Source organism: Nothoprocta perdicaria, unplaced genomic scaffold (assembly GCF_003342845.1).
Source record: "Nothoprocta perdicaria isolate Ctin4 unplaced genomic scaffold, notPer1 scaffold_12, whole genome shotgun sequence".
Classification (NCBI taxonomy): domain Eukaryota; kingdom Metazoa; phylum Chordata; class Aves; order Tinamiformes; family Tinamidae; genus Nothoprocta; species Nothoprocta perdicaria.
Window position 1 is genome coordinate 985,806 of NW_020454316.1, and position 23,626 is coordinate 1,009,431.

Below are 23,626 nucleotides of genomic sequence, written 5' to 3' on the forward strand. Positions count from 1 at the left end.
GGGAAGAAAAAGAAAAGATATAAAGCAGATTTCCCCCCCACTTCCAAAAATAATAAAAAGAATAAACTTTAACAAATATATATTTAAAAGATTTAAAAATATTAGCAATTATATATAAAGCAGTTTAAAAAAAAAAAAAACAAGAGAAACTGGATTTTAGCTTGAGAAAAACTATTAGATTATACTAAGCTGTGTGTCTTGTGGCAAACTCATTCTAAGAGTAGCACAACTCTATACCTTTATCTTGTTGGACGGTACGTGCGACCAGTTCTGTTTGGGGTCTTCTGTTCCAATTGAGTGTAACTTCTTTATTTTTACACAGTTAAGAACACAAAGGATGTGCCTTGTTTTACGGAGGTTTTCGTTCACTCTTCTCCCGAAGGTGTTTCATTTCTTTTGGGGTGTCTCCAGGTTTGGGTTGCCCACTTTCCCCCCGGCGTTCGTCGCGTGCGTGCGTGTGTGGGTGTGCGTGCGCCCGCGGGCGCCGGTGCCCGTGCGCGGGCGCCGCTCGCGCGGCTCTAGCGTCCTGTGCAAAGCGGAGCCGGAGGCTGGTTCCGGCGCTTCCCTTCTGATGAATGCCTTTCTTTGCTTGTGGCTCCAAGACCAAGTGTTGCTGTTCCTTTTCTTTTCTCGAGGCGTTACAGACTGCTCTCTCTCCCGTTGTGTTCGCTGATCCAGATGTGTTTGGCACAACTTTGAAATTTCTTTAAAAAAAAACAAAAAAGACTTTAAAAATAACAAAAAAAAAAAATCACCCGCCTGAAAATATCTGTTCAAAAGAAAAAAAAATATGTATCTTAAAAAAAAATCCATAAAGTTCTACATGATGGATATATACATATATATTTTTTATGATTAAGTTATGGACTCTGTATTGTATCCCATCTGTCAAGCTATGCATCTTGGTGCTTTTCCCTGCTCTTCTGTGCTTAGATTTCACCTCTACTCGTCTTATTCTTCCTATTCTGAATAGTAGATGGCTCGTGGTGCTGTGAGAAGTTTGCTCCTATACGAAGTCTGGCAACCAATATTTAAAGAAAAACAATAAAAAAATAAAACCCTGCGAGGCTGCCACCGCTGTTTGTGACCCAAAGCCCGGGGTTGCCGCTTGCCTGTGCAAGCTGGGTGACACGGGACCGGGGTGCCGCGGGAGCCCACCTTGGTGCCAGCCCCGCTGGGGCCTCGCTGCGGGTCCGGCTGTGCCCGGGCTCTGGGGACATGGTGCTCGGGATCCTCTGGGCGCCAGGAGCGGAGGCGAGCGCTGCTCCTCGGGAGCAGCTCGTGCCCGGGGACACGGCGGGTCCCTGCGGCAGTCGCAGCAGGGCGTAGGGGTGAACGCGCCGTCCGCGCTGTCCTGGCGGCTGCTGCAGGAGGAGGCGAGGGCTGCAAGCGAGGAGCGCGCAGGGAACATCGTGGGTGCAACCCTGGACACGGGCACCAGTGCGGGGCGGCCGCTGGCAATAACTCACACTGGCCGCAACAACTCTTTCCACTTTTATTGTCAATGAAGAAATAATCAAATCTATATTACAATCTTAAAAACAGTAGAAAATGTGAGTAAAAATGCAACGGAGTCTTTTTAATGTGGAGACCATTATTACAGGGTGGTGAACCATGGACTTGTGTTACTTGATTTGAGAACTAGCTGTGGCATAAAAATCGTACCTGGTTACTCAAGAAAACACCTCTTCCCAACTGGATCAGCCTGACATTGTGGCAGTAAAATTAAATACGAGAGACAGAAAAGGGTTGGAGACCCCACCAGGCAAGGCCTAACGTTCTACCATGTACAAGGGAGCAGCAGCCCCGGGCTCAGCCCTTCCCGGCCGGCTCCTGCCTCAGTCCTGCCGCCGGCCGAGGCCGCCCGGCTCCGTGCTGGCCCCTCGCTCCCGACGACAGTCCCCGTCCGTGCGGAGGAGGGAGCTGGTGGGGAGGAAGGTTCGGCACCAGAGCAGCTTCTCTGCAGTCCCCAATAAATATGGCAGATGGGAGTGACACCTGGGCCGTGGCGGGAGCCACCCTCGGGGTCCCTGTGGTGGCACAGTGGCCACGGGAGGCCGCAGGCGGTGGCTGCCGCCGCAGTGGTGTCGTGTAGTGGTGCTAGTCCTGCAGCAGGCAGCGGAGGGAGGACGCGTTGGTCTCTCGGGGTGCAGGACCAGCGCGGGGCTCTCACTAGCACGTCCAGACCTGCGGGGAGAGACGAGAGGAGCCCGTGGCAGCGACGTGCAGAGCAGCCCCAGGGGCTTTGTTGGCTCTGCAGGCCCCTGGGGGCTTTCAGCATCCCTGCTAGGGGCTAGACCTTCTGCGATGTTTGTTCAACCCTAGCTCCTTCAATGCCCCAGTTCCAGCATGAGAAGAGACCGAACCATCAAGGAGAAGCCTGGGAAAACCAACCTTCACGGTGCTGTCCACGGCGCCGGAGAAGAGGCGGCCCCTGGAGACCGCGAGGGCCGTGACGCTGCCCTGGTGCCGCAGCAGGGTCTGCGTGCAGATCATGTTGTCCATGCTCCACACCTGCAGCACACAGGAGGCGTGAAGGAGAAGCACAGGACCCTGGCACAGACCCCAGCTCCAGGCACGGAGATGCCGAGAGCCACAGGCTTCGAGCCAGGTGACACTAACTGGACACGGGCCGGGCGGCACGCAGGGGTGAGGGCTCCCCGTCGTCCCGCTCCCTCCGGGCCACACACCCTCCCCACAAGGCCAAGGGCAGGACCCTGCTGTCTGCACCCCCCAAAGACGTACCCTGAGAGACCGGTCATAGGATGCACTGAAGACTTTGGTTTGATCCGGCGTGGAGATGACAGCGAGGGCGTAGACTGTTCCCACGTGGCCCGTCAGCGTGCGGACCTGCTCCTTTGTCTCGATATCCCAGACCTGAGGGTGCAGCACAAGGACAGTGTGGAGCTGCAGGCCGCGAGCTCCTCCTCCACAGTGCTGCCCACCGTGGCCCACATCTCCAGGATGGGCTGTGCGCCCGTGCTCTGCGTGTGCCACCAAGAGCCTGGGGGGCCCAGCCTCGCCACCCATTTTGTCCTCTCCCCCAGGCCAACGAACGCACCAAACCCACAGCACTTACATGGATGAGGTTCTCGTAGGTGCCACACACGATGTGGTGGTTTGTCACGGCGATGGAGTAGACGCTGCCTCCTGACGTCTGCAGCACGTGGACACACTCCAAGTTCCGGATGTCCCAGATCTGAAAGGGGCACCAGAGCAAAGGCAGGATGAGACCCGTGCAGGGACCCTGCTCCAGGATGGAGCTCCCTCGTTACGTTGACACTGAGACCAAGAACTGGGAGCCTCCTGGGCTGTCCTCATTGAGCACTGACACTTTTTGCTGCCTCTGGGTAGAGAATCGGTCACTTCTGCTACCAACAACCCAACCCTTCCACCCTCATGTGTGACAGTGACAAGTCTACGAAGCCACTGCCCGACTCTATCAGTGAGGGGGCAGCTTGGGTGAGTAATGGCTGCAGCCTGCTCCCTGGCACATCATTATGTGTTGGTGCCAAAAGCTGGATTAAATTCAGTAATCCCTTTCTTGGAAGCGCTGTAGAGTGAGGGGACAGGAAGTGTAGGAAGGAGTGTGGGTTCTTTCAGGAGAACTGAAGGTGTAGAAGGCTTCCCTCCAGAAGCCCTGGAGATACAATTTCAGAGCCAAGAAGCTGTTCTCCAGCCATGAAGGGAGTTAAGTTTGGCTCCATGTGTGCCCAGCTGACATCCTTAAGGACAAATCTGTCCAGCTGGGAATGTTCTAATTTAGCTGCCCAACTTTGAACGTGCAGGCTGGAAATGCTGCAGAGATTGCACACCTTGTGTGAGCGACTATACACACGTGTGCACACACAGCCTGGACGGCACTGGACACTGACGCAGGCAAAACAGCTGGGATCTGTTAACCCCGAGAAGGGAAGCGCCAGGTTCGCCGGCGCCACGCAGGTGCCGAGAGGTGAGCTATTCATCAAAGGCTGAGCCAGCACAGATGAGAGCGCGTCGGAAACCACACGCAGATTAATGGTAGCGCTGCAGCCAGACAGTGACCTTCCCTCTTATCAGCAGGCCTGTCAGTGCTGATAAGGCTGCGGCAGCTGCAGGGCGGTGCGCGGGGCCGCCTGTCCCAGGGAGCAGCCCCATGCAAGGAGCAGCCCCAGCCCGGCCTTGGAGGGCTCGGACACGTCAGCCACTGCTCTGGAGCCCCAGCAGCAGCCTCTTGTCCTGCACAACCAGAGCACGCTGCGGGACAGAGGCTTTTACGGAGCCTGCAGAGCACGGACAGCTGTCACCAGAGCGAGGGTCCCACCTTGATTGTTTGGTAGGATCCGCTGTAGAGATAGTTCTGAGAAGCCACCAGCGCTCGCACCCAGTGATTCAGACCTGTCAGCTCCTTTTTCAGCTTGAGCTCGGTACCCACAATATCCCAGACCTGTGGAAGGCACAAGCAGATACACGTAGCACACACACACGTGGGACTGGGCAGTGCTGGTGCAGAACAGGTCAGTTCTTGGATAAGAGCAGCTCCTCGGGGCTGGTCCGCCGCCCACCTCTGCACCAAGCCAGCACAAGGCCTGGCCTAGCGGAACCCTGAGCTGACTTTCCGGCCCCACGGGAACCAACTGAGCCTGTTGCCTTACACATAACGCCCCCAAATCTGTGCTGAACAAGCACGTTCCCAGAGGGGCTTGGAGCCGCACCGCCTCCTGCACAGACCCCTGTGGCCTGCAGAGCCACGGGCTGGGACACCTAAACCCGACCCGCAGAGCAGAGACCTCCCTGGCCCTGCCGCTGCCGGCGTGGGCAGGGCGCCCTTCCCACTGCTCGGGGCAGCCCAGCCGAGCCCCCGGTGCGCAGGGAAGCCCAGAGGCTCCCGCACTGCTCTTACAAACAGAGCCCCGGCCCTGCACTGCTCCGCAGGCAAATAGAGGCTGTGGATGGCAAAAATAAAGGCTCCCACCTTCTCCCCAACAGCTCTGTCTCATTGCTTTTCCAAGGCCCAAGCACCCTCCAAACAGCTGAACTACTCCAGGCCTTGGATAAAGAAAAGAGCATGCGCCCTTTTCCAAAAGGACAATCCCATCAGCTGTCTCACCAGGAGCTGGAAGCAGAAGCAAGGGAATCTGGCCAAGACTTTAAAGGGCAACTTGCAAAGCTGCTCCCTGATTTCCATACGCTTTAGGAAAAGATGCAGCTTCGAGATCCTTTGGAGGGGCTTTCAAATCAGCAGCCTAAAAACACAGCCAATTCTGCATCCCAGATCTGGATCCCAGGAACAATTCCCAATGGCCTGAGTAAGTCTGTTGGGAGCCCAAGGAAGCACAAACCCAGGCACTGCCAACACACTCCACTTGCTCTCTCAGCTTCACAGATGTATAAGACACAAGTCTTTTCACCCAGGTTCAGAACACCTCTGCCTTCAGCACTGAGCATTGGATGAAGCTCTGCAGTGCTGGCTTCTCTGTGGAGCTCAGGACAGGGAAACAACAAGGTCACCTAAGACCAAAGTGCCTTTTTCTTCCCGCCTGGGAACTGCTGCCTGAAAGCCTGACCCATCAGTCAACAAGCAGGTCAGCGGGAACCATCTCGCAGCTCTACCTTGATGGCTTTGAGAGAGCCGCTGAACAGCATGTTGTGCGAGGAGACCAAAGTGCAAACAGGATTGTCGTGTGCTCGGATCGTGTTCACTTTCTGCAGGTTTTGAATATCCCACACCTGCAAAGGAGGAGCACAGAGTCCGTGAGGGCTGGGGGCAGAGCAGGCCCCGGGTGCTGGACACCTCCGTGTTTGCTGCCGAAGGCAGAACAGGAGCAGAGTGCAGAGCAGGACAGGGCACATGGAGGGAGCTGCTGTCCTGGCCCGATTAGGCCTGGCCACCCTCCCCCAGGCCCCTCCTCACAGCACTCGCTCCCAGGGAGGACCCTTGAGGAAATCTAGCTGGAAGGAAGCACCCAAATGCAGCCCATGGGCAGCCTGGCCACAGGCCATGGACACGGTGCACGTGGGATATCATTCCCACTGCACCAGGAACTGCAGAGCTGCGCAGAAAAAGGCTGCGGGTGCCAACTCTGCAGGGGGCTGGCTGTAAATCCCACATCTCAGTCCCTGGGCTGAGCGGGGTGCAGGATACTCACAATAATGGTGCAGTCAGCAGAGCCACTGTACAGCTTGTTCCTGGAACGTCACCGAAAACAAAAGGAGGTCAGCGAGGGGCGCAGGGGCTCGCGCGTTCCCAGGCTCCGCGCCGGGCCGTGGCCGCGGCCGCACAGCCTCGCCGGCCAACGAGAGCCGGGCCGGGCCCCGAGCGGCCGCTCAGCACCCCTGCGAGCAGGGGCCACAACAGGAAGCCCAGGGAGCGGCACTTTGGGGCAAAAAATGAGTTTCACCAAGGGGTTCATGGGGTCAGGGATTTCGTGAGCACCTCGGCCTCCCAGCCCCTCCACCCTCATCCCAGTGCACATGCAACGCTGGTACACGCTGCTCTATGGAGTGAATTTTAAGGGGTGCTGAGGGGACCCTCGGGCTCTGCTCGTGACCCCCCTTCTCGGGCAGGGGCAGCTGCCAGCTCCACTCACCCCTGGATGCAGAGAGCCAGTACAATTCCATCGTGACCCTCCAAGGTCTTTTGGCACTTGTATGTGGTGCAGGTGTCCCACACCTAACAGGAAACAGGAGTGAGCGGCGGATGGGCTCACACGCGCGCTCGGGGGCAGCTGGGGGCTGCGCAGGAAGGCAGCGGAGCCCCAGGAGCACGGAACGAGGAAGGGGCCCCTTGGCCAGCACCTGCCTTCCTGCGCCCGGGCACAGAGAAGCGTGTCAGCAAAGGAGATTCACTGCAACGGGGCAGGCTGCAGATACCCAGTGACACTGAAGAGCAGCACACAGCAGAGCCCCGTCCAGCACTGCCCGCCACAGCACAGGCCCAAGGAGAACAGCACGAGACCAAAGCAGCAGCTTTGGCAATCCGCACACCGTGCCCAGGGCTCCATCGGCTCAGCTCGGGCTCCCCTGCTCCCTAGGAGCAGTCACGGGTCTCCCAGGAGAGAGACCGTGTGAACTGGGGCTTGCGGGGCTGGGCACAGCGTGTGCAGGGCACTCAGGACCGTGCGGGAAGCTGTTTTCTTGCAATAAAATATACACGCCCATTTGCTTCCATTTGTCTCTTGGTTCTCTCTCTCTCAACATAACTAACTAACTAAACCCAAGCCTTGCTGCTGGCAGGGCTGGGCACAACAGTCCTGCTCGGCTGGGGCTGCGCTCCCCACTGGCACCAGCAGCCCCACAGTGACACAGGGAACTGCTAGTCGGGTTGCACTGAAGCACTGATGTTGGTCTGAGTTACTGAAAACAGGACAAAGAAAAACAAATATGCTGTAACATGGAAAAAAATATATATATCGGGATTTTTTTCCTGAGAAGTTTTTTATAACAGGAAACTTTTTAAAAATTAGAGGCTGAAATAGGCTTAGACACCAGGCAAATTGAAAACACAAGTGGCATGAATGAGATCCTAATCAGAGCTTCACAAAAGCCACTGTTTGTCTCCTGGTATCATTACCAGATAATATTTCCTTACAGAAAAACTGAAAAATACTTTTTTTTCCCCAACTATAATTGCAAAAGCTCATTTAAAATTACAGGAGAAACTCTGGGAAGTGAAGCATCCTGGAACTGCAAAGCTCCTGTCCTACCTGGAGCACTTTCACAATGGCAAAGGACACGTGGCAGGGGTGAAGCTCTTACCTTAATGGTTTTGTCTGAAGAGCCACTGAAGAGCAAGTCTCCTATGGAGTAAACGCACAAACACCACACGGGGCCCTGGTGCCCCACAAAGGTGCCCTTGCACTTGAAGATCTGCTGAGGGTCGTAGGCTAAGGACATGAAAGGGCAGGTAAGAGTGGGAGAAGGAGCCAAGACACTGTGAGTTCAGAGAGCAGAGGTCTCCCAGCTCTGTCCTGGCAGGGCCACCTCGCTCTTTGTACTGTTTTAGTTCAGAAGGAACCATGAGACCCGTCTTGCTTGGCCACACATCCCACCCTCATAGGCCACCACCCAGTTATCACTGCTTTGAGCCCCCAGGACCTAATGCCCCTCTCAGACTGGACCTAGGGAAGGCAGAGATGCGGGACCCACCACTTCCCTTGACATCTCCTCCCAGCAGCTGATAACCCTGAAGTGCTGCAAGCCCCTCTTCAGCCACTGTTTCTGACCAAAGGTCTCCCACCAGTATTTCCTCCCTGCAACAGGGGTGATTCTATAGACACGTCACTGATGCACCCAGAGACAACTGGCACTTTGCACAATCCATGACCGAGCTTTACTGGGAAGACCATGTTCACCAGTACAACACCCCGAAACAAGCCCAAGCAAATGGAAACCATGTGCATACTCACATCCTAGGATGCCCATGTTGAGCCGAGCATTAATATGAGAAAGTTCATCCTGGAAGACAGAAGGAGCTGCATGAGCTACAGAGCCGTCCAGACTCACCTGCCCTCCTGAGCTTTAACACTGCCCCCCTCCCCTGCTGAAACCCCTCGTGCCTTTGGCTCCCTGTAAGATCTTCCCTTAGCAGCTGATTCTGGGGAGGCAACAGGACAGAGAGGCCTCCTGCCCTGGGCTGCATGTGCTCATCTCCACATCTCATATCTAATCCCTTCAGCTAGGTACACCCAGGAAAACCTTCCAGAAAATGCCACCCTTGTTCTGCCATTCACAGAATCACTAAAAATAATCACATCAGTTTTGGGGCTGCTTGTTGAGTTGGGTTCTTGGAGTCCACCTTTCTGGAGAAGAACTGGAAGGTCTTCTCACAGTTCCCTCCATTGTGACCCTTCTCATTAGTGTGCCTAGGTAAGCCAAGGCTGGCCCCTCCTCATCAGCACATCTAGGGGGATGCAGTCCACCTGAATCAGAACGAACATCTATCCAGCGTCAGTGCAGAACAATGCCCAAAACCAGGAGACATCTCTCACTCCATGCTTGTTAGTTCACCGCCATGCTTCCTCCACAGGCAGAGAGAAGAACGCGGCATTCAGAGCTAACACAAAGATACAGGAATGCCCAAGCTTTGGAGAAGAGGGCTCTCTCCTTACAGCAGATGTTCTTTGCTCTGGCTCTGCTGCTCTCAGCACGAGGCTGAGCAAAGGCAGCTGAACCAGCTAAGACAGTGCCCAGCATGCGCTTGCTGAGCTGCCTTGTGGAGCTCCACTAGCTCAGCCTAAAGGACAGCTGCACAGAGACCCCAGCTGCAGCAGGGACAAACCGGGATTGAGCAGAGCCTGCAAGGAGAGGAATCCCAAAGCCTTCCCCACCACAGGAGAAGCCTGGCCAGAGGCATGGCCAGCGGTGAACTCTGTGCAAGCCCCACTCAACAGGGGCCCACTCCCCGCTCCAAACAGGCCCGGGGCTCACGTTGAGCATGGAGGCATCCCTGCGGAACTCCATGAGGTCCTCGCTCAGCTTGCTCTGGTTCTCATCCAGCACATCTACAAGAGATGGAGAAGCCCATGTTCAGTGCAGAGTCCATCAGGGAGCCCTGAAAAGCCCAACCCTACCAAAGAGCTGTCCCTAACATGCTGATCACAGGGTTCACCAGGGCAGACTCACCAAATTTGAGCTCCAGGTTTTTCTCCAGCTGGTCAATCTTCTCTGAGAGCTTGCCCAGCATGGAGCGCAGGAAGGCAATTTCCTGGTCCTTCTGGGCCATTGCCACCTGCATCTCATGGAAGCGATCATCCGTCTGCTGCAGGAACTCCTTGAGACCCTCAAACTTGCAGGTCTCCAAGTGGGTCTCATAAGTGTCCTGATTTCCTATGAACGTACACCTGCAAGGAGGGGACACAACGCTGTCTGAAGCAGGGCTCATACCATACCACTTCTGAGAGAGGGCTCTGACGCCTGTGCAGATCCCCAGCCGTTCCACTCCTTTAGGAGGGGCAACAGCACTGCAGGTCACTGCCTGGCTGGGTGCAGGTAACTGCAGGGCAACAGAGAGCCCAAGCAGCTGCCCTCCTTCCAGCTGGGGTCCTTGCCCTAAGCCAAACTGTCTGTCCATCTGTCTAGGAAGTTGCATGGAGCAGTAGATCTTGGGCAAGAGTCAAAAAATCACGTCACTCCACGTGCTCACTGGGAGTCCCATCCAAGAGTTGTGAAAACCACCAACAGACTGCAGCTGCTTGGGCCAGCAGCATGGCAGGGAGTCAAGGCAACTCCATCAGGGCATGTCTTGCTCTGCACCTCTTCCTACGAGTCACCTCAGCTGTGCACCATGCAGGGAGCCCTTGCCTGGGCTGCACTTCTGCCTGGGGGGCAATCAACCCTCTGGGACTGATCAGCACTTCCAAGAAGGGCTGAGCTGAAAGATGGTCCTTGCATTTCTCTTGTACTCAGCCTCCTCCGTGTGGGACTTCTGCCTCATCTTTCCACTGCTCCGTTTCCCATCCAGCTGCTTTTTCTGCGTAGACATCTCACCCATTGCTTCTGCTGCCAGCAGGTTCCACAGCTGGGCACTGTGACCTACCTGTTCTTAACAAGAAGCTCAGCTTTGGTAATCCCCACAATCCTGCTTTCAGTCTCAGTCGAGTACACAGCACCAGGGAGAGCCCTTGACGTGTGGGGCTATCCCAAAGCCATAGTACCCAGAAATCAGCCCAAAATCAGCTCATTGCGTTCTTCCCAGTTCCTTACCCGTATTTGGAGTGGGGACACTTTATGTGTTCACATTCTTTGAGATGGGCCTCCAGATTCATTTTGAGGAGAGGTGGGCAGCTGGGGTTATTGGGACAGCGAACTGGCCTGTAATCACAGCTGCTTTCATGATCTCTGTCCACGGAGGAAAGCAAAAGAAGGGAAAATCAGCAGGAAGCAAAAATTATTGGAAATGACACAGATCATTAGGAGAGGGTCAAACCAGCCCCATGAGCCTGTCAGGCAATAAAAACCCTCCTGCTCTAAGGACTACAATTACAGCTTTAAGTTCTCCTTTGGCCATAACGTAGAGAGTAATGAGGCCACGTTTATGCAGGGAGCGTCTACTTCTGCGCTGATCTCTGAGCCTCCGGATCGCTCTCCACAAAAGACAACGGCTGTGGGCCACAGGTAAGAGGGCAAACGCAGGCAGGACGGGGAAGGAGGATTTTATGCCTGGGACACAACTAGATAACTCTTTTCCCACAAAAAGAATCACTAGGTCCCTGCTTGAGAAGGGCCACAGTGTTTCACTCCAGATGCAAGGTGGTTTCTTTCATAGTGCATCCCCTGTCCTGATAGGGAGGCACTTGGAGCTGTGAGCAGAGAAGAGCATCCTCTTCCTGAGCCCAGCACACTGAGAAGCAGTGGAAAGAACTGTCCCCTCCAGCCACCCTGCCTCTTCCCAGCAGAGCACTCCCGCAGGACCAGGGGAGCTGCCGTGTGCCCAGGAGCCACAGGGCAGCACAGCTACGAGCACACAGTGCGGGCAGCGCTGCCCTCTCCCCGGAGGGGCTGCCTCTGCTCAGAGGCACTTACTTCCTGGCGCTCAGTTTGATGGTGAAGGGGCAGCCGCGGGGGTCCACCTCGAAGGCCGCGGGCTTGCTGCTGGCTGCGGCCCGGCAGCCGTATTTGCAGTGAATAAAGAGCTCCCCAATCTGCTCGGCCACCGCGATGTTGTTCACCACGACGGTCAGCTTGGCGTTGTCCACGGGGCACTTCTCTGCCAGCAGGGAATACAAGGAAAAGGGGAGAGAGTCAGCGAGGGCTGAGACACTGTAGGAGCCTTGTAAAAAGTCTCTGTGCAGAGATATGCTTCTTTTTGCCTTCTCTGGCAGAGATGCCTAATTCTCTACCGGTCACAATGGGACAAGGCATGAATATTCACACACGGGCCGCCAGCTGTGTTTTGTGTCGAAGCAGGTAGACAGCTTACAGTCTACATTAATCCATGCTAACTCAAGCTAATTCTCAATGAAAGAGGACACACTAATTCAGACTACCCTGGAGTGCTGAAGTACAAGAGTATTCACAGGCAGTGACCACAAATCAGCTAATGTCCCATAACCTCTTCCCCCATCCAAGCCTTGGGCTCAGCTCCACCAGTGCCCACGAGCACACACGGATGCATCAACACAGCCCGGGGCAAAGACACAAGCTTGGAAGGCAGGAATAATACTGAGCAACCCAGGATTGCGACTCCAAAGCCTTCCGCTACAAATCCCTCGGCTGGGACTGATGCAGCACAACACGGTGACAGAAGTCAGCACGCAAAGCAGAGGGACCTTTCACACGTGAAAGACAAACACCTCGAGTAGGGAGAGCTGCTGTTTTGCCTGAGCGCTCAGGGAGCTTCCTCAGGGCTTGCTGCTCTGGTAACACCAGCTACTTGTCTTTATGCTCCCCAGTGGCTTTTCAAGATGGACAAAGGCTCGAGATTCTTGTGCCAAATAAAGCATTTTTGTAGCACAGAGTTCAAACCAAAGGGGAGCTGGTTCCGCCAGACCAGCAGGCAGACTCGTGGGCTCTGCGAGCTGCCTCACACTGAATCCGGCAGCGAGGCGGGCTGGCACTAACGGGATGGCACAGGAGTGGTGTGAGGGGTCTCTGCCAAACACAGGCTCCCGTTCCCTGGACAGGCAGCCACGGAAAGCTTCCCTTCCGGAGGCTGCTCTGTTTGCACCGCATTAGAGCTCAGGCACCTACCCAAGCCCCAGGCCCTCATCACTGCAGTGGCAGCCTGAGACATAGGGCTTGTTTCAGGATGTTCAGACACCTCTCTGCAGGTTTCTTTTTAAGAGAAAGCAAAGAAACACAAACATAAGAGCATTTTGGAGTGTGTCACACAAGAATAGCGCTGTACTCACCAGATGTTAAGGCACATCTTCTACAGAACGTGTGCTGGGGAGACAAAGAGGAGCAGCAGTGTCAGTCAGCGGTGTCACAGAAACGTGGCTACGGATGGGCCAGGGGGGAGACCCCAAACCTGTGACCCAGGGGCCCTGCTGCTGTCCTGCCTGCTTTCTAGCTCCTGTGCCACCAGCCTGGGGCACAGGACACACAGGGGCCTGCATGGCAGAGCACTGCCCTGGCAGAGACAGCTCCCACCCAGCACCAGCTCTTGAGGAACACCAAGGACATGCTTGGAAGCTCTGAGTGCTCTTCATTGCCCAGGATCAGGTACAGAACAGGGCCACCGACACGTCCTGCCACACTCATACTCCTGCCCTCGAAGCCTACATGGGTCTCCAGTGCAGAAACCTGTTACTCCTCTCATCTCCCTGCAGGGCCTCCAGTCTGGCCTCCCCACCTCATGTTTGGCCAGTCTTCTTACCACAGGTATGTAGCTCTCCTACCCTAGCTGAAGTTGGCCTGCTGTCTGTGCAATGGACAGCTGCCTTGTAGCCCTGCACTGTAAATCAGGCTAACTTAGACACCTCTATTTCCACGCTTACAGCAGAAATGTGTGGCAAAAGCTGCAATTTCAGCCTAACCTTCTAAGGACCATAAAGAAAGGAACAAAGCTGCAATATTTCACAGGTCCCAGACTTGCCCTGTGGAGCCCCGGGGCCTCCTCAGCTGCATTCCTGGGAATGGCATCAGGGCTTGGCAGCAGCGCTGGGAAGGCTGCAAGTCCCCCCTGCAGAGCTGTTATCTGCAGCCCTGCTCAGGGCTTCCTGCCCTGCACAGCTGCGCGGTGCTCTCTCCTTGCTCCCTCTGTGCTCTCTCCAGGGCTGCCAAACCAGGGCTGCAAATGAAGCCAGTCTGTTTCCTGCAGCAGAATTTCCCCCTGAATTTCCCCTAGCAAATCTCAGCATCTCTGTGAGGAGTTGGTTACTGAAATGGTGGCAGAAGAACCATCACAACACCCAGCACCTGCAGATGCAGCACTCCCAATGCAACAAACAACCCTGCTTGCTGCATGTGTTGCTACAGCTCCAGCCTAGGGACCTGCAGCACTTTACAAGCACTGCAGAGACAGAGCCACCTTCCTTCCCATGTAGCACAGAAGCAGGAATAATAAACAGTTTTGATTAAAATCCTAATCAAATGGAATATAGAAGAATATTCATAATACTCTGTGCACTTCACTAGATGATCTCAGTTCCCTTTCTAAGCATCCCACAAATTAAGCTTCGAGCCATTCCTGTTCTAAAGGAAACACTTTCCTCCCAGGTGAAGAGTGGCTGTTTCTGGGCCGGAATTGCACAGCTGCTCCCGGGAGGTGACTGAATTCTGCAGAGCCTCCAGCACAGGGAATGGGGAACTGCAAAGGCAGCTGAAGCAGCACCGGGGAGGATGATCTAGGCCAGGATAAGGAGGCTGGCAGCCCAGCCCAGCTCTGCTGGGAAGGCAGCCCAGCCTGGAGGCAGCTCCAGCCTTTGCCCTGCACCCTCTGAGCAGCCCTGCGGAAACCTGCACATTCCTACAGGACCCCGCGCCGGTCCCGGCCCCATCGAGCTCCCATGTGCTGGTCACTGGGGACAGGCAGGGCCCTTGCTCCAAGTCCCAGGGGCCATCTGTGCAGTCCCAGCTCATGACTGAGAGGTGCTTCCTTACCCCACAGGTTGTGATGACAGGGTCCTTGAACACGCTGCAGCAGAGCTGGCAGCACAGCTTCACGGACGGCTGCTCAGCAAACACCAGCGGCTCCTGAAGAGGAGGGCAGAGAGGCAGAGACAGCGCCCGGCTCAGCTGGGGCCTCCCCGTGCCCGCGCAGGGGACGCAGCCCGCGGGGGCTCAGCACGGACAGGGCGCACGGAGACTTTCATTATCTCCAAAGACACTCGGCCTGGATCTGCTGATTGCCAGGATTTATGGGGCAGGGGAGAAGCAAACTTGGGAATGGAGAGAGACCCTCAGCTCATCACAGCCCAGGGCTATTGGTGTCTGGTAGGGTCACGGTCCCTCACAACAAACTGCGAGAGCTATTTTGCTAGAAAGACTCCAGTCATCGGAACGGTGGCAGCAGCGCTGGCTGCCACGCTTTGCTCAGCCAGGCTCAACAGTGCTGCTGCAGACGTCACGGGCACTGAGCCTGAAGCCCAGAAATGGTTTTAAAACAATTTGCCCTTTGGGGTTTTTGAATCGCCCTGAAGAAGGGCTCTTTCATCTGCTGCTCCCACATGGGCCCGTCCCATGTAGCTTTTTACCAGCTAAGAGCCCTGGCTCTGGCTGCCCCCGGCACTGGGCTCCGCAGTTCGGAGATTTCCAAATCAATCCCTGTGGCTCAGGCTGCTTTTTCATCCCGTGCTGCTCGCAACGCTGCACACACAACCCTCCGAGCTCCTGCGCTTTTATCCCAGATCTGTGGCATTCCCTGTGCCCAGTCTGGGGTTAGTCACTGGGCCACAAGCTAAGCTCTGCTTGAAAGTGTCCTCCAACTACAGACAGTCACACGCAGACAATTCCTTGCACCCCCCTGGGGTTTACAATTGTGTCGTTACAATTGTGTAAACCCGTTAGAATCGTGTTTTTCTTGCCGTCTCGGGCTAGAGCAGCAGCCTAAAGCTCTGCAACTGCTGCCTGCTCTGCAGCAGAGCCGGGTCACGCACGACTGCAGACTCGCAACTTCTCCGAGAAGCAGAAGGGCTCCACCACTGTCCCCACCGTCACCACTGCCCCTTCTTTACACATGAGGAAATGGCACAGAAGGAAGCAAAGTGTCTTGCAGAACTCAGTGGTCACAACAACACTAAAAACAGATTAAACCCAAATTTAAAACCCAACTGCCAGGCTCCCAACCACCAAAGACTCAGACACTGCCCAAATCTGTCTGTGACAACTCTACATACTCAAAGCAGTTCATCAAGTTACTCCTATGACAGTGGATTTCCTAACCCTGCTCCTTGAGACAATCCCAAATACCTACTGGCTCCTCCTCTTCCTCATGGAGTGAGAACGTTGAGCGCAAGGACATGTTGGACTCGGAGTGCAGCGAGCGGACGGAGATAGCAGAGTCGGAGCGACGTGGAGTGTTGATCGGAGGCTTTGAAGAGATAAAAAACAACCCTCGTTACTGCAAGCAGGGCCCCTGCTCCAGAGGCGTGTGCACAGACCCCAGTTCCGCCGTTCCCCAGCGATCCTCGCGGGTGCCCTAGCGCCGCGCGGCCGGGAGCCCTTCTCGGGAGCGCTGGGCAGGCTGGGCGCAGCTCGGCGAGCCCGGCACCCAGCACCAGGCACCCAGTGCTCCCCAACATTCGTGTACTCACCGTGCCGCCATGCAAAGCAACCGCTTGGAAGAACTAATCCTTCACAGAAAGCTTTGAAAATCGCCCCCAGAAACAGCTACCGGGTCCCACAATTGCTACAATCCCTGCAGCAGCACTTGTTGTTCCACTCGCTATCTGCCCGCTGCCAAATTTCTTTGCGTAAGTGTGGAGACTTCCTTCTATTCAATTCAGCAAGAGCCTCGCTGTGTCGCTTCCTGTGCGCGAGGGCAGAGCCGAGCGGCTCCGCGCACCAATCCCGGCCCCTCGCAGCGCCTGCGCATCCCGGGCACTGCCCTCGCCGGGATGCTGCCCTGGGAATATTAAGCAGAGCCACATCCCGAACGTGCAACTCGGCAGAACTGCAACAAGCTCCTCACAACAAGAGGGGACCGGCTAGAAGGTTCTTCCCTACTGTCCGACCTGAGCTTCCCAAGGTGCATTTTGTGTGTTTGCCATGGATGAACGAGTGCAACGTCATCTCCAAGGACGGACAAGGCTGCAAGAAGCCAGCTAGGAAATTCAACAAGAAAAGATGCAGGGGGAACATCACAGAGCACCCTTCCTAGAGAATACACTGGAGGCCAAAGCGGTTCTTGTTGGCCTCCAGAAGACCCATCCAAGACTCCACAGGTTCTTCACGTGCCTCTGCCTTCTGGCGTTTTCCAAGCTAGTAGCTTAGAAATGCTGCATCTGCTTAGAAGCCCAAGGGTAAAACTCTTTTTTCTGCATGAAGAAGGCACGCTGGCTGACTAAACACGTAAGCCTTGAGGAGGAACGGCTGTGACAAGGTCAATCAATGTTGTGCATCTACCCACCGAATTTATTACTTCCCTCACTAGTAGCAGGAGTTATTAAAATAACCAGAGTGACGGTGCCGGAACACGTGCCCCGTTTCGGGGCAGCCGAGGCGGAGGCTCCAGCAATCCCCACCTTGAGCACACAGCCCTGCCCTTGCACACACAGCCCTGCCCTGCTTTTGGTTTCATTAGCAGCAGCTTTAGAAACAGAAGGAAGAGCAGGGGGGCAGGCCTGGGAGGGCTCTGCTGCCTCCAGCTGTCTCCGTGCTCACAAGCCTCTGGCAGCTTCTGGAGGCAGGAAGACTCAGCGATCAGGAAGGGAAATCCCGGATTATTTCTTGACAAAGCAAAGGAAGTTGCACAAAGAGGTTAGTGAGAGTTTGTCTGGGGCGCCGGCGGAGCAGGGCCGCGGCGCTTCTGCTTTGTGAGGACCTCGCGCCGCCGGCTCCAGGCTCCCCGGACCAGGCGCCACCCTGCTGGCTGTTTGTGCTTGATGCTGCTTGGCACCCAGGGGCTGTGGGCTGAGAGTGCCCAGGAGCACCGGGGCTCCCTCATTCCTGGCTGTCGTCTCGCTCTGCCACTCTGCGGCCTGCAAAGGCGTCAGGGAGCCTCGCTGCCAGACACAGCCAGGTCTAAGGCCCCGAGCTCCCCTGGCAAAGCCTCCACCTGTTTTGTTTCACCCGTCCCTCTCATGGCAGGGGCATGGTGAGCCCAGCGTTGAGTCCAGCAGCCCCGTGCTCACTGCACCGGTGCTGCAGCTCCACGGCGGCAGCGGGGCCATGCAGAGCTGCATCTGCCAAGGACGCAGGCCGCACACTCAAAGAACCTCTCGAGAAACAAGCACGTGCTCACACAAAACACAGCGAGCTCCCCAGGCAGCAGAAGGGACTTTATAGGATGCTGACGATAAACCGCTTGGCAATGTGGTATCAAATTTATTTTAAGAAGTGTGGTAGCTCCGTACTGTCACTGCCACCCGTCTCTGCCAGTGCCTCTTAATCAGCGGCCCTGATCCACTTATCCCGGGCTCAGAAGCTGCATCTCGTAACCTGATAAGCAGCCTGGCTACCCCCAACTTTACAAACACTTGCTCAATATGAAGAATCTACTCACGAGCTCAAATCTAAACTGGCACTTGTGGTTACAAGTGACTCGAGCCCTGGGACACTGGAAGATCCAGGCATCAGTGCTGCCTGTTTGCTGAGATTTGCTTTCTGGCCACTGCTCTTGATTTAACTGAATTGATTGATTAGTTGAACTTAACATAATTCATTTATCATCTTAGCTTCAGTTGATCTCTTTAAGCGGTCAACCCTCAAAGCTGCAGGATCACTAAACCCCAAAAGAGAAGTTCCTCGGAGTGTGTGAGGCAGGAAGGAGCTTTTCTGGACAGGCACAGTGGGATGGAAGGGTTTGTGTGAGGAGACTCCCTGACATAATCTCCAGATGGTCCAAAGCGCCATTTGGAGGGGAAAGCAGAAAGGATTTTCCAGTCCTGGTGGTGGGGACGGCTGCACTGCTGGGTTGGACTTTGAGCATGTACAATATTGAAGCCAGTCCAACAACGAGCCCAGCAGCACCAGCCCAGTGCCCAGGGTGCTGGGCTCCCCTGCTCCCGGGCAGGGAGGGCTGTGGGAGCACCAGGCACCTCTCCGTGGGGACAGGGACAGCGGTGCCACCCCGGAGGGGCTCCTGCAGCACCTACCATGCCATCGTCCTCGTCCCGCGGGGAGTACGTGAGCGTGCTGGAGGACGACGGCGTCCGACGATGCTGCTTGAAAGTGTTGGTCCCGTCAGCTTTAAAGCAAAGAGAAAGAACCAGTCAGGCCCTCGGAAGCACTGCCAAGCTCCAGGCCTCTCTGGAGCTCTAAGTTTTCCTTGGAAGAGACTAGGGATTCCCTCACTCCAGTTTTTGACCTGGACACATCAGTGCTGGCAGGACTGTCCCGCTCGCTGCTGGCTTGCTGGAATACACGCAAGCCTTTGAGGGTGGCTCGCCCAGAAGGGAGCCCAGACAGCATTCCACCAGGCCCTTAAGTTTAAAAAAAGATTAGGAGGAAACTTTATACTCCTGCACACCTCAGACACCCATAAAAAGATCCTTAGATCAAAGGAGGTCTGGATATTTTATAACAAGGACAGCATGCTAAGCTAAACTGGAAATATATTTATGAAGATCATATTACTGCCTTACGTTAAAATGTAAATGTAAATATCCAGGAATATCTTGAGCCTCAAGTCCTGTACAAATGTAATCCAAAACCTTCCCCCAGGCAGTTGTTCATTTCTGTATCTAAATCAGTGTTTTTTATCTTTACTAAAGTAAAAGCATTTTTATCCCAAAATGAAGCCAAACCTCTTCCTCCATCCACCCCGCCGCCAGGGCTCAGATCTCTCCCGCCTGCTGGGCTTTCAGGAAAAAAGCACCGGATTTCTAAATGAGCAGGTATACTTGCAACCCCTCCTGTCTGAGCTAAGAACAGCCATAGGGGTTTCAACCAAAGCGTCCAGTGTGATTCACATTTAGGTAGAAAGGGAAGATGGAAATTTTCAGTTCTGACAATGATTGAGCCAGAAGTCCCAGGGAGAAACAGAATTTGGGACTGAGCTGTGCAGCAAACCCTGCTGCACCATCCTGATTTCAGCACGGGCTTCCCAGTGGCACTGTAAAGACATTTCTGCACATACTCGTCTCCATCGTGCCTGGTGATCAGATGCCACGATCAAATAACGGCGGGGCCGTGGTGCTAAAGATAGCACCCGGCTGCAACGAGCACGCAGTGATTCTCCGGGAGCTGCGTGAGCGGGGAACGAACCAGCGACAGGGGCAGGACTCGGGCCCCCTCGGCGGGCAGGACAGGGGCTGCCCACCCGAGAGGCGCTCACCCTTGGTGATGGTCGTCACGGCAGAGTAGGCCGGCCCGAAGGTCGTTTCCATTCTCGTCTGAAACATGGACAGAACGATGGTCAGCGGGGAGCAGCCCAGCACAAATAAAGACCTGATACTTCACAGAATCACAGAACGGTTACGGGCGGAAGGGACCTCTAGAGATCACCTAGTCCAACCCGCCGCTCCAGCAGGGACACCCAGAGCATGTGGCACATTCCCTTGAATATACGTATATAATGCACATTCCCAAGTTTCACCTGGGAATACTGTTATTTTTAGGCAGTAGAAAGTGCCAAATTGCCAGCAGCTCTCTTTATTTTCCCTAAGGAAAGGATGAGATGAGAAGCAGCCCTGGCTCCCGCCCCTGCTCCAGGCCTTACCCCGTTAGTGTTTTCCTGAGCAGCGATGGTTGTTGTGCCACTGGAGAAACGATTGTAGCGACTGCTCTTGCTTGAGCTCATAATCCAGCCCAGCACTTGTTAGTCATGGGAAGTCGGCTCTGCGGGAAGACAGAAAGGGAGCGTGAGGCGTCGCAGGCACCGTCCCGCGCAGGCAGCTCCGAATGCCCCGGTGCTCCCCGAGCATCATTACCCAAAGCCACACGAGCCTGGGCTTCCTGAGGCAGCCAGCAAGCCAGAGGCAGGTCCCTCCAAACCATCCTGGGGTGAGTGCTCAGCATATTTAATGTGATCAGGTATCTTTTAAAACAACAGCCTGATCACCCAGATACTGGAACACTCATAATCACCAGCTGCTTTTACAAGAGTGTGACTGTTTTAAGAGAAGATGCGGTTTCTGGGGAGACTACGCCAAGAAAGACGGCGTCCCCATCCTCGCAGGCAGCAGCCCTTTCCAGAGAGGAGCTGCAGGGACAGTGCTGGAGGTGCAAATCCATGCGAGTGTCCTGGCAAAGCTGTCGGGAACCGCTGCAGAGCCCGGCAGCAGGGATGGATCCGCTGCAGGGAGCAGCTCCTGCCCTCGACACAAGTTTCCAGCAGAGAGACAGGGATTCAGCAGCAACAGGGACCCCAAGGGGCCTTTTCGTCCCGGCAGCTGCCGGGGGCCACTTGTCCCCACGGCCTGTCCAGCCCCTCCACACATACAGGGACCCCGCGCTCAGGACCAAGCTGCTCAGCAGCGATCCCGACGGAAAGATCCCTTCCTGTCCAAGGAAGAGTTAAATCTTGGTATCTCCCACCAGCAGCAGAGTCCAAGCGCTAAACAGACAGACATCTGCAGTGAGGACAGACAGGCCAAAAAAGGTTTGCTAAAATGCTGCCAGAATCCCAGCGCCGGGCAGGAGCCAAGCAGCAGCACAGGGCGCTCTGAGGGAGCCTGCTGCCCCGTAGCCAGTCGGCTCCGAATTCCCGGCCTCGGGAAGCGCCGGCACTTGGTCCTGGCCGGGTGGCCACCGCGCTGGCTCCTCCACAGCAGACCCCGCACGGCGCTCTCCTCCCCACAAACCTCCCGTGGGACAGAGGTGCCCTTGGCCGGTGCTCTGTCGAAGCCCAGCCCGGGAATCACTGCGCCCACGTCCCAACTCTTGTAAAATAGGAGGCAAAAGCCAGCCCTCCTTCCCCCCACACAAGAGAGGGAACAAGAGATCCGGACCACGTTCCTGTGCACACGTGAGCACTGCACCAGGCCCTGCAGAGCCAGATCCCTTCGGAGAGGCGAGGCAGAGCTGCCAGAGCGGCCCGGGAGCCGCGGGAGGAGGCAGCGCCGGGCTCCTGCCCGCGGACACCGCCTCCCAGCACGCGGGACGTTCGCGTGTTGCCATCGGGGCCCTTTGACTGCTCTGATGGTCCCTCGGAGCACAGAGGGCAGCAGGAGCTGGGGGACTATGGGCATCGCAGGTAGTTCAGCTGCTGACCCCCGTTGGGGGAACCCACCCTGGCCATTCAACCCCTCAGGGACGCCGCTCCTGCCCGAATCCGCGCGGCTGCCCCATGGGCCAGGTGGTAAACGGCTTCACTTCCTTAGCGAAACGATCCCCAACAAGGAACAAAAGCAGGTGCCCGCTCGGCAGCCTCCTGCAGGCTGCTCGGCCTGCACAGGAGCAGTCGGCTCCGCGGGGCGGCCGTGGTCACCGCGGCACTGCTGGCAGCAGCGCAGGCAGATGGCACCGAAGCCGGGACCAGGACCCGGCCTGGGGGATTCTCAGGAGTTCAGGGACTGGCGGGCGGCTGGCACCTGACGCACAGGACAGGGCTTGGCGGGCAGGAAGCTGCTGAAATCACCGCTCTGGAGCGTGGCAGCCGCCCCGTCTCCCTCCCACGCTGGGGCGGAGGCGGAGGATCCACCTGGATTCCTCCTCGGAGAACTTGGGCAGCTCCGCACAGACCCGGTGCATCCAGCACTGCTCCCAGGAAAAGGGAAGGACAAAGTCCCACCTCGCCACCCTTGGCAGCGCCAGGAAAACTGCCCTATCGGATGCTCTGAGGAGTTTTACCGCAAGCAAGGTCCCCATAGGGAAAGGAAGGAAGCGTGTCCTTACTGAACCTGCTGGCTGTGTTCAGATCCAGGCAAATGCTTCATCCTCCTGTTTTCAGCATATTCCGTATATTCTGTTCAAGGGGAGACTTGAAAAGGCAATGGGAAAGCACTCAGCATGGAGCACACCGGAACAGAGAAAGCACGAGGACGAGCAACAGCCTGAGCAGCCTTGCAGCATCACTGGGCGCAGGACCGGGCACTACCGCAGGTGCAGAGCGCAGCGGGACAGACACCTCAGGGACAGACACCTCGGACCTCGCGGTCCTGCAGGAACTGCCTCGTGCCCCCGTGCACGGCACCGGGCAAGGGCAGCGCCGGCAGCAACACGAGGCCATCACGGGTCCCTCCCGCTCTGCCAAGAGCTCCCGGGACGGTGCCGGCTGCTCCTCCCCAGCACAGCCCCAGCGCCTGCACGGTGCCCAGGAGCCCGGTCCCGAGCTCGCTGCGGGCAGCGGCAGCATTTTTGATAGAAGAGAGAAAAAGAGACAGCGGGGCAGTCTTATCTCGGAGGCAGCTTCCCGCGGGGCAGGACTCGCGCTCTTGGGGACACGGTGACAGTGCTTCGTGCTGGGGACGCTCTCAGGGCAGGCGTGGGGGAAAGGCCCTTGGGCAAAGCGCGGTGCCTGGGGGCAACACCCCCAACAAAGGTGCCAGGAGAGCTGCCAAGGGCCAGGCCCTGCGCACGGGGCAGCCCGTGAGCGTCGGCCGCGCGTCCCGCTCCTCCCGCCCGGCCACCGGTGCCGTCCCACGGGCGGCAGAGCAGGGCCCCGTGCCGGGGCAGCGCGGGGGGACATGGGGCGGCCTGGGGACATTTCCTGAGGGCCCTGGCCACGCGTTGGACGGTAAGAGACACGAGCTCCTCTTCCTCTTTACACTTCCTCCACAGCGCTGGCACATCGGGGAAATGCTATTGCCCAAGCGGAGAAGCCCCGCGCTGGTGCAACACGGCAGGGCAGGGGAATGGACTCACACAGCCACTGCGGGGGAAAAGCCCTTCGAGAGCGAGCCCAGCCACAAACCACCCCGCTAGACCTGGTCCCCCCGCGCCCCGTCCGCACGCTTGCGGAGCAGCGCCAGGGAGGCGACGCCGGCACCTCCCCGGGCAGCCTGCCCCAGCGTCTGGCCGCTCCTCCCGCGCACAAACCCTCGCTAAGCCCAGCCTAGAGCCCAGCGGTGCCGAGCGCGGGCAGCCTGCGCGCCGTGGCCTGGCGGGGCTGGGCGGGGGGGCCGCGCAAGGGCCTCCCGGGCGCGGGGCCCGGCGCGGGGCC

At 56.6% G+C, this 23,626-nt stretch overlaps 1 protein-coding gene across 2 annotated transcripts; it reads right to left on the bottom strand.

The window, feature by feature from the left end:
* Nucleotides 1-1,482: 1,482 nt before the first annotated feature.
* Nucleotides 1,483-20,349, bottom strand: TRAF7 (TNF receptor associated factor 7). 2 transcript variants are annotated; one of them, XM_026054042.1, is made up of 20 exons: nt 20,243-20,349; nt 19,859-19,916; nt 18,678-18,769; nt 15,836-15,952; nt 14,524-14,616; nt 12,831-12,864; nt 11,503-11,686; nt 10,684-10,818; nt 9,604-9,821; nt 9,409-9,482; nt 8,388-8,436; nt 7,738-7,865; nt 6,570-6,652; nt 6,129-6,168; nt 5,593-5,709; nt 4,304-4,426; nt 3,080-3,199; nt 2,746-2,877; nt 2,395-2,514; nt 1,483-2,187 (listed from the first exon to the last, which is right to left on the bottom strand). In XM_026054042.1, the coding sequence occupies exons 1-20, from the start codon at nt 20,321-20,323 to the stop codon at nt 2,173-2,175; spliced, it is 2,013 nt and encodes a 670-aa protein (XP_025909827.1). In that variant the 5' UTR covers nt 20,324-20,349; the 3' UTR covers nt 1,483-2,172. The 2 variants fall into 2 exon arrangements, with proteins under 2 accessions (XP_025909827.1, XP_025909829.1); XM_026054044.1 differs by lacking the exons at nt 18,678-18,769; nt 19,859-19,916; nt 20,243-20,349 and adding an exon at nt 16,176-16,263.
* Nucleotides 20,350-23,626: the final 3,277 nt, after the last annotated feature.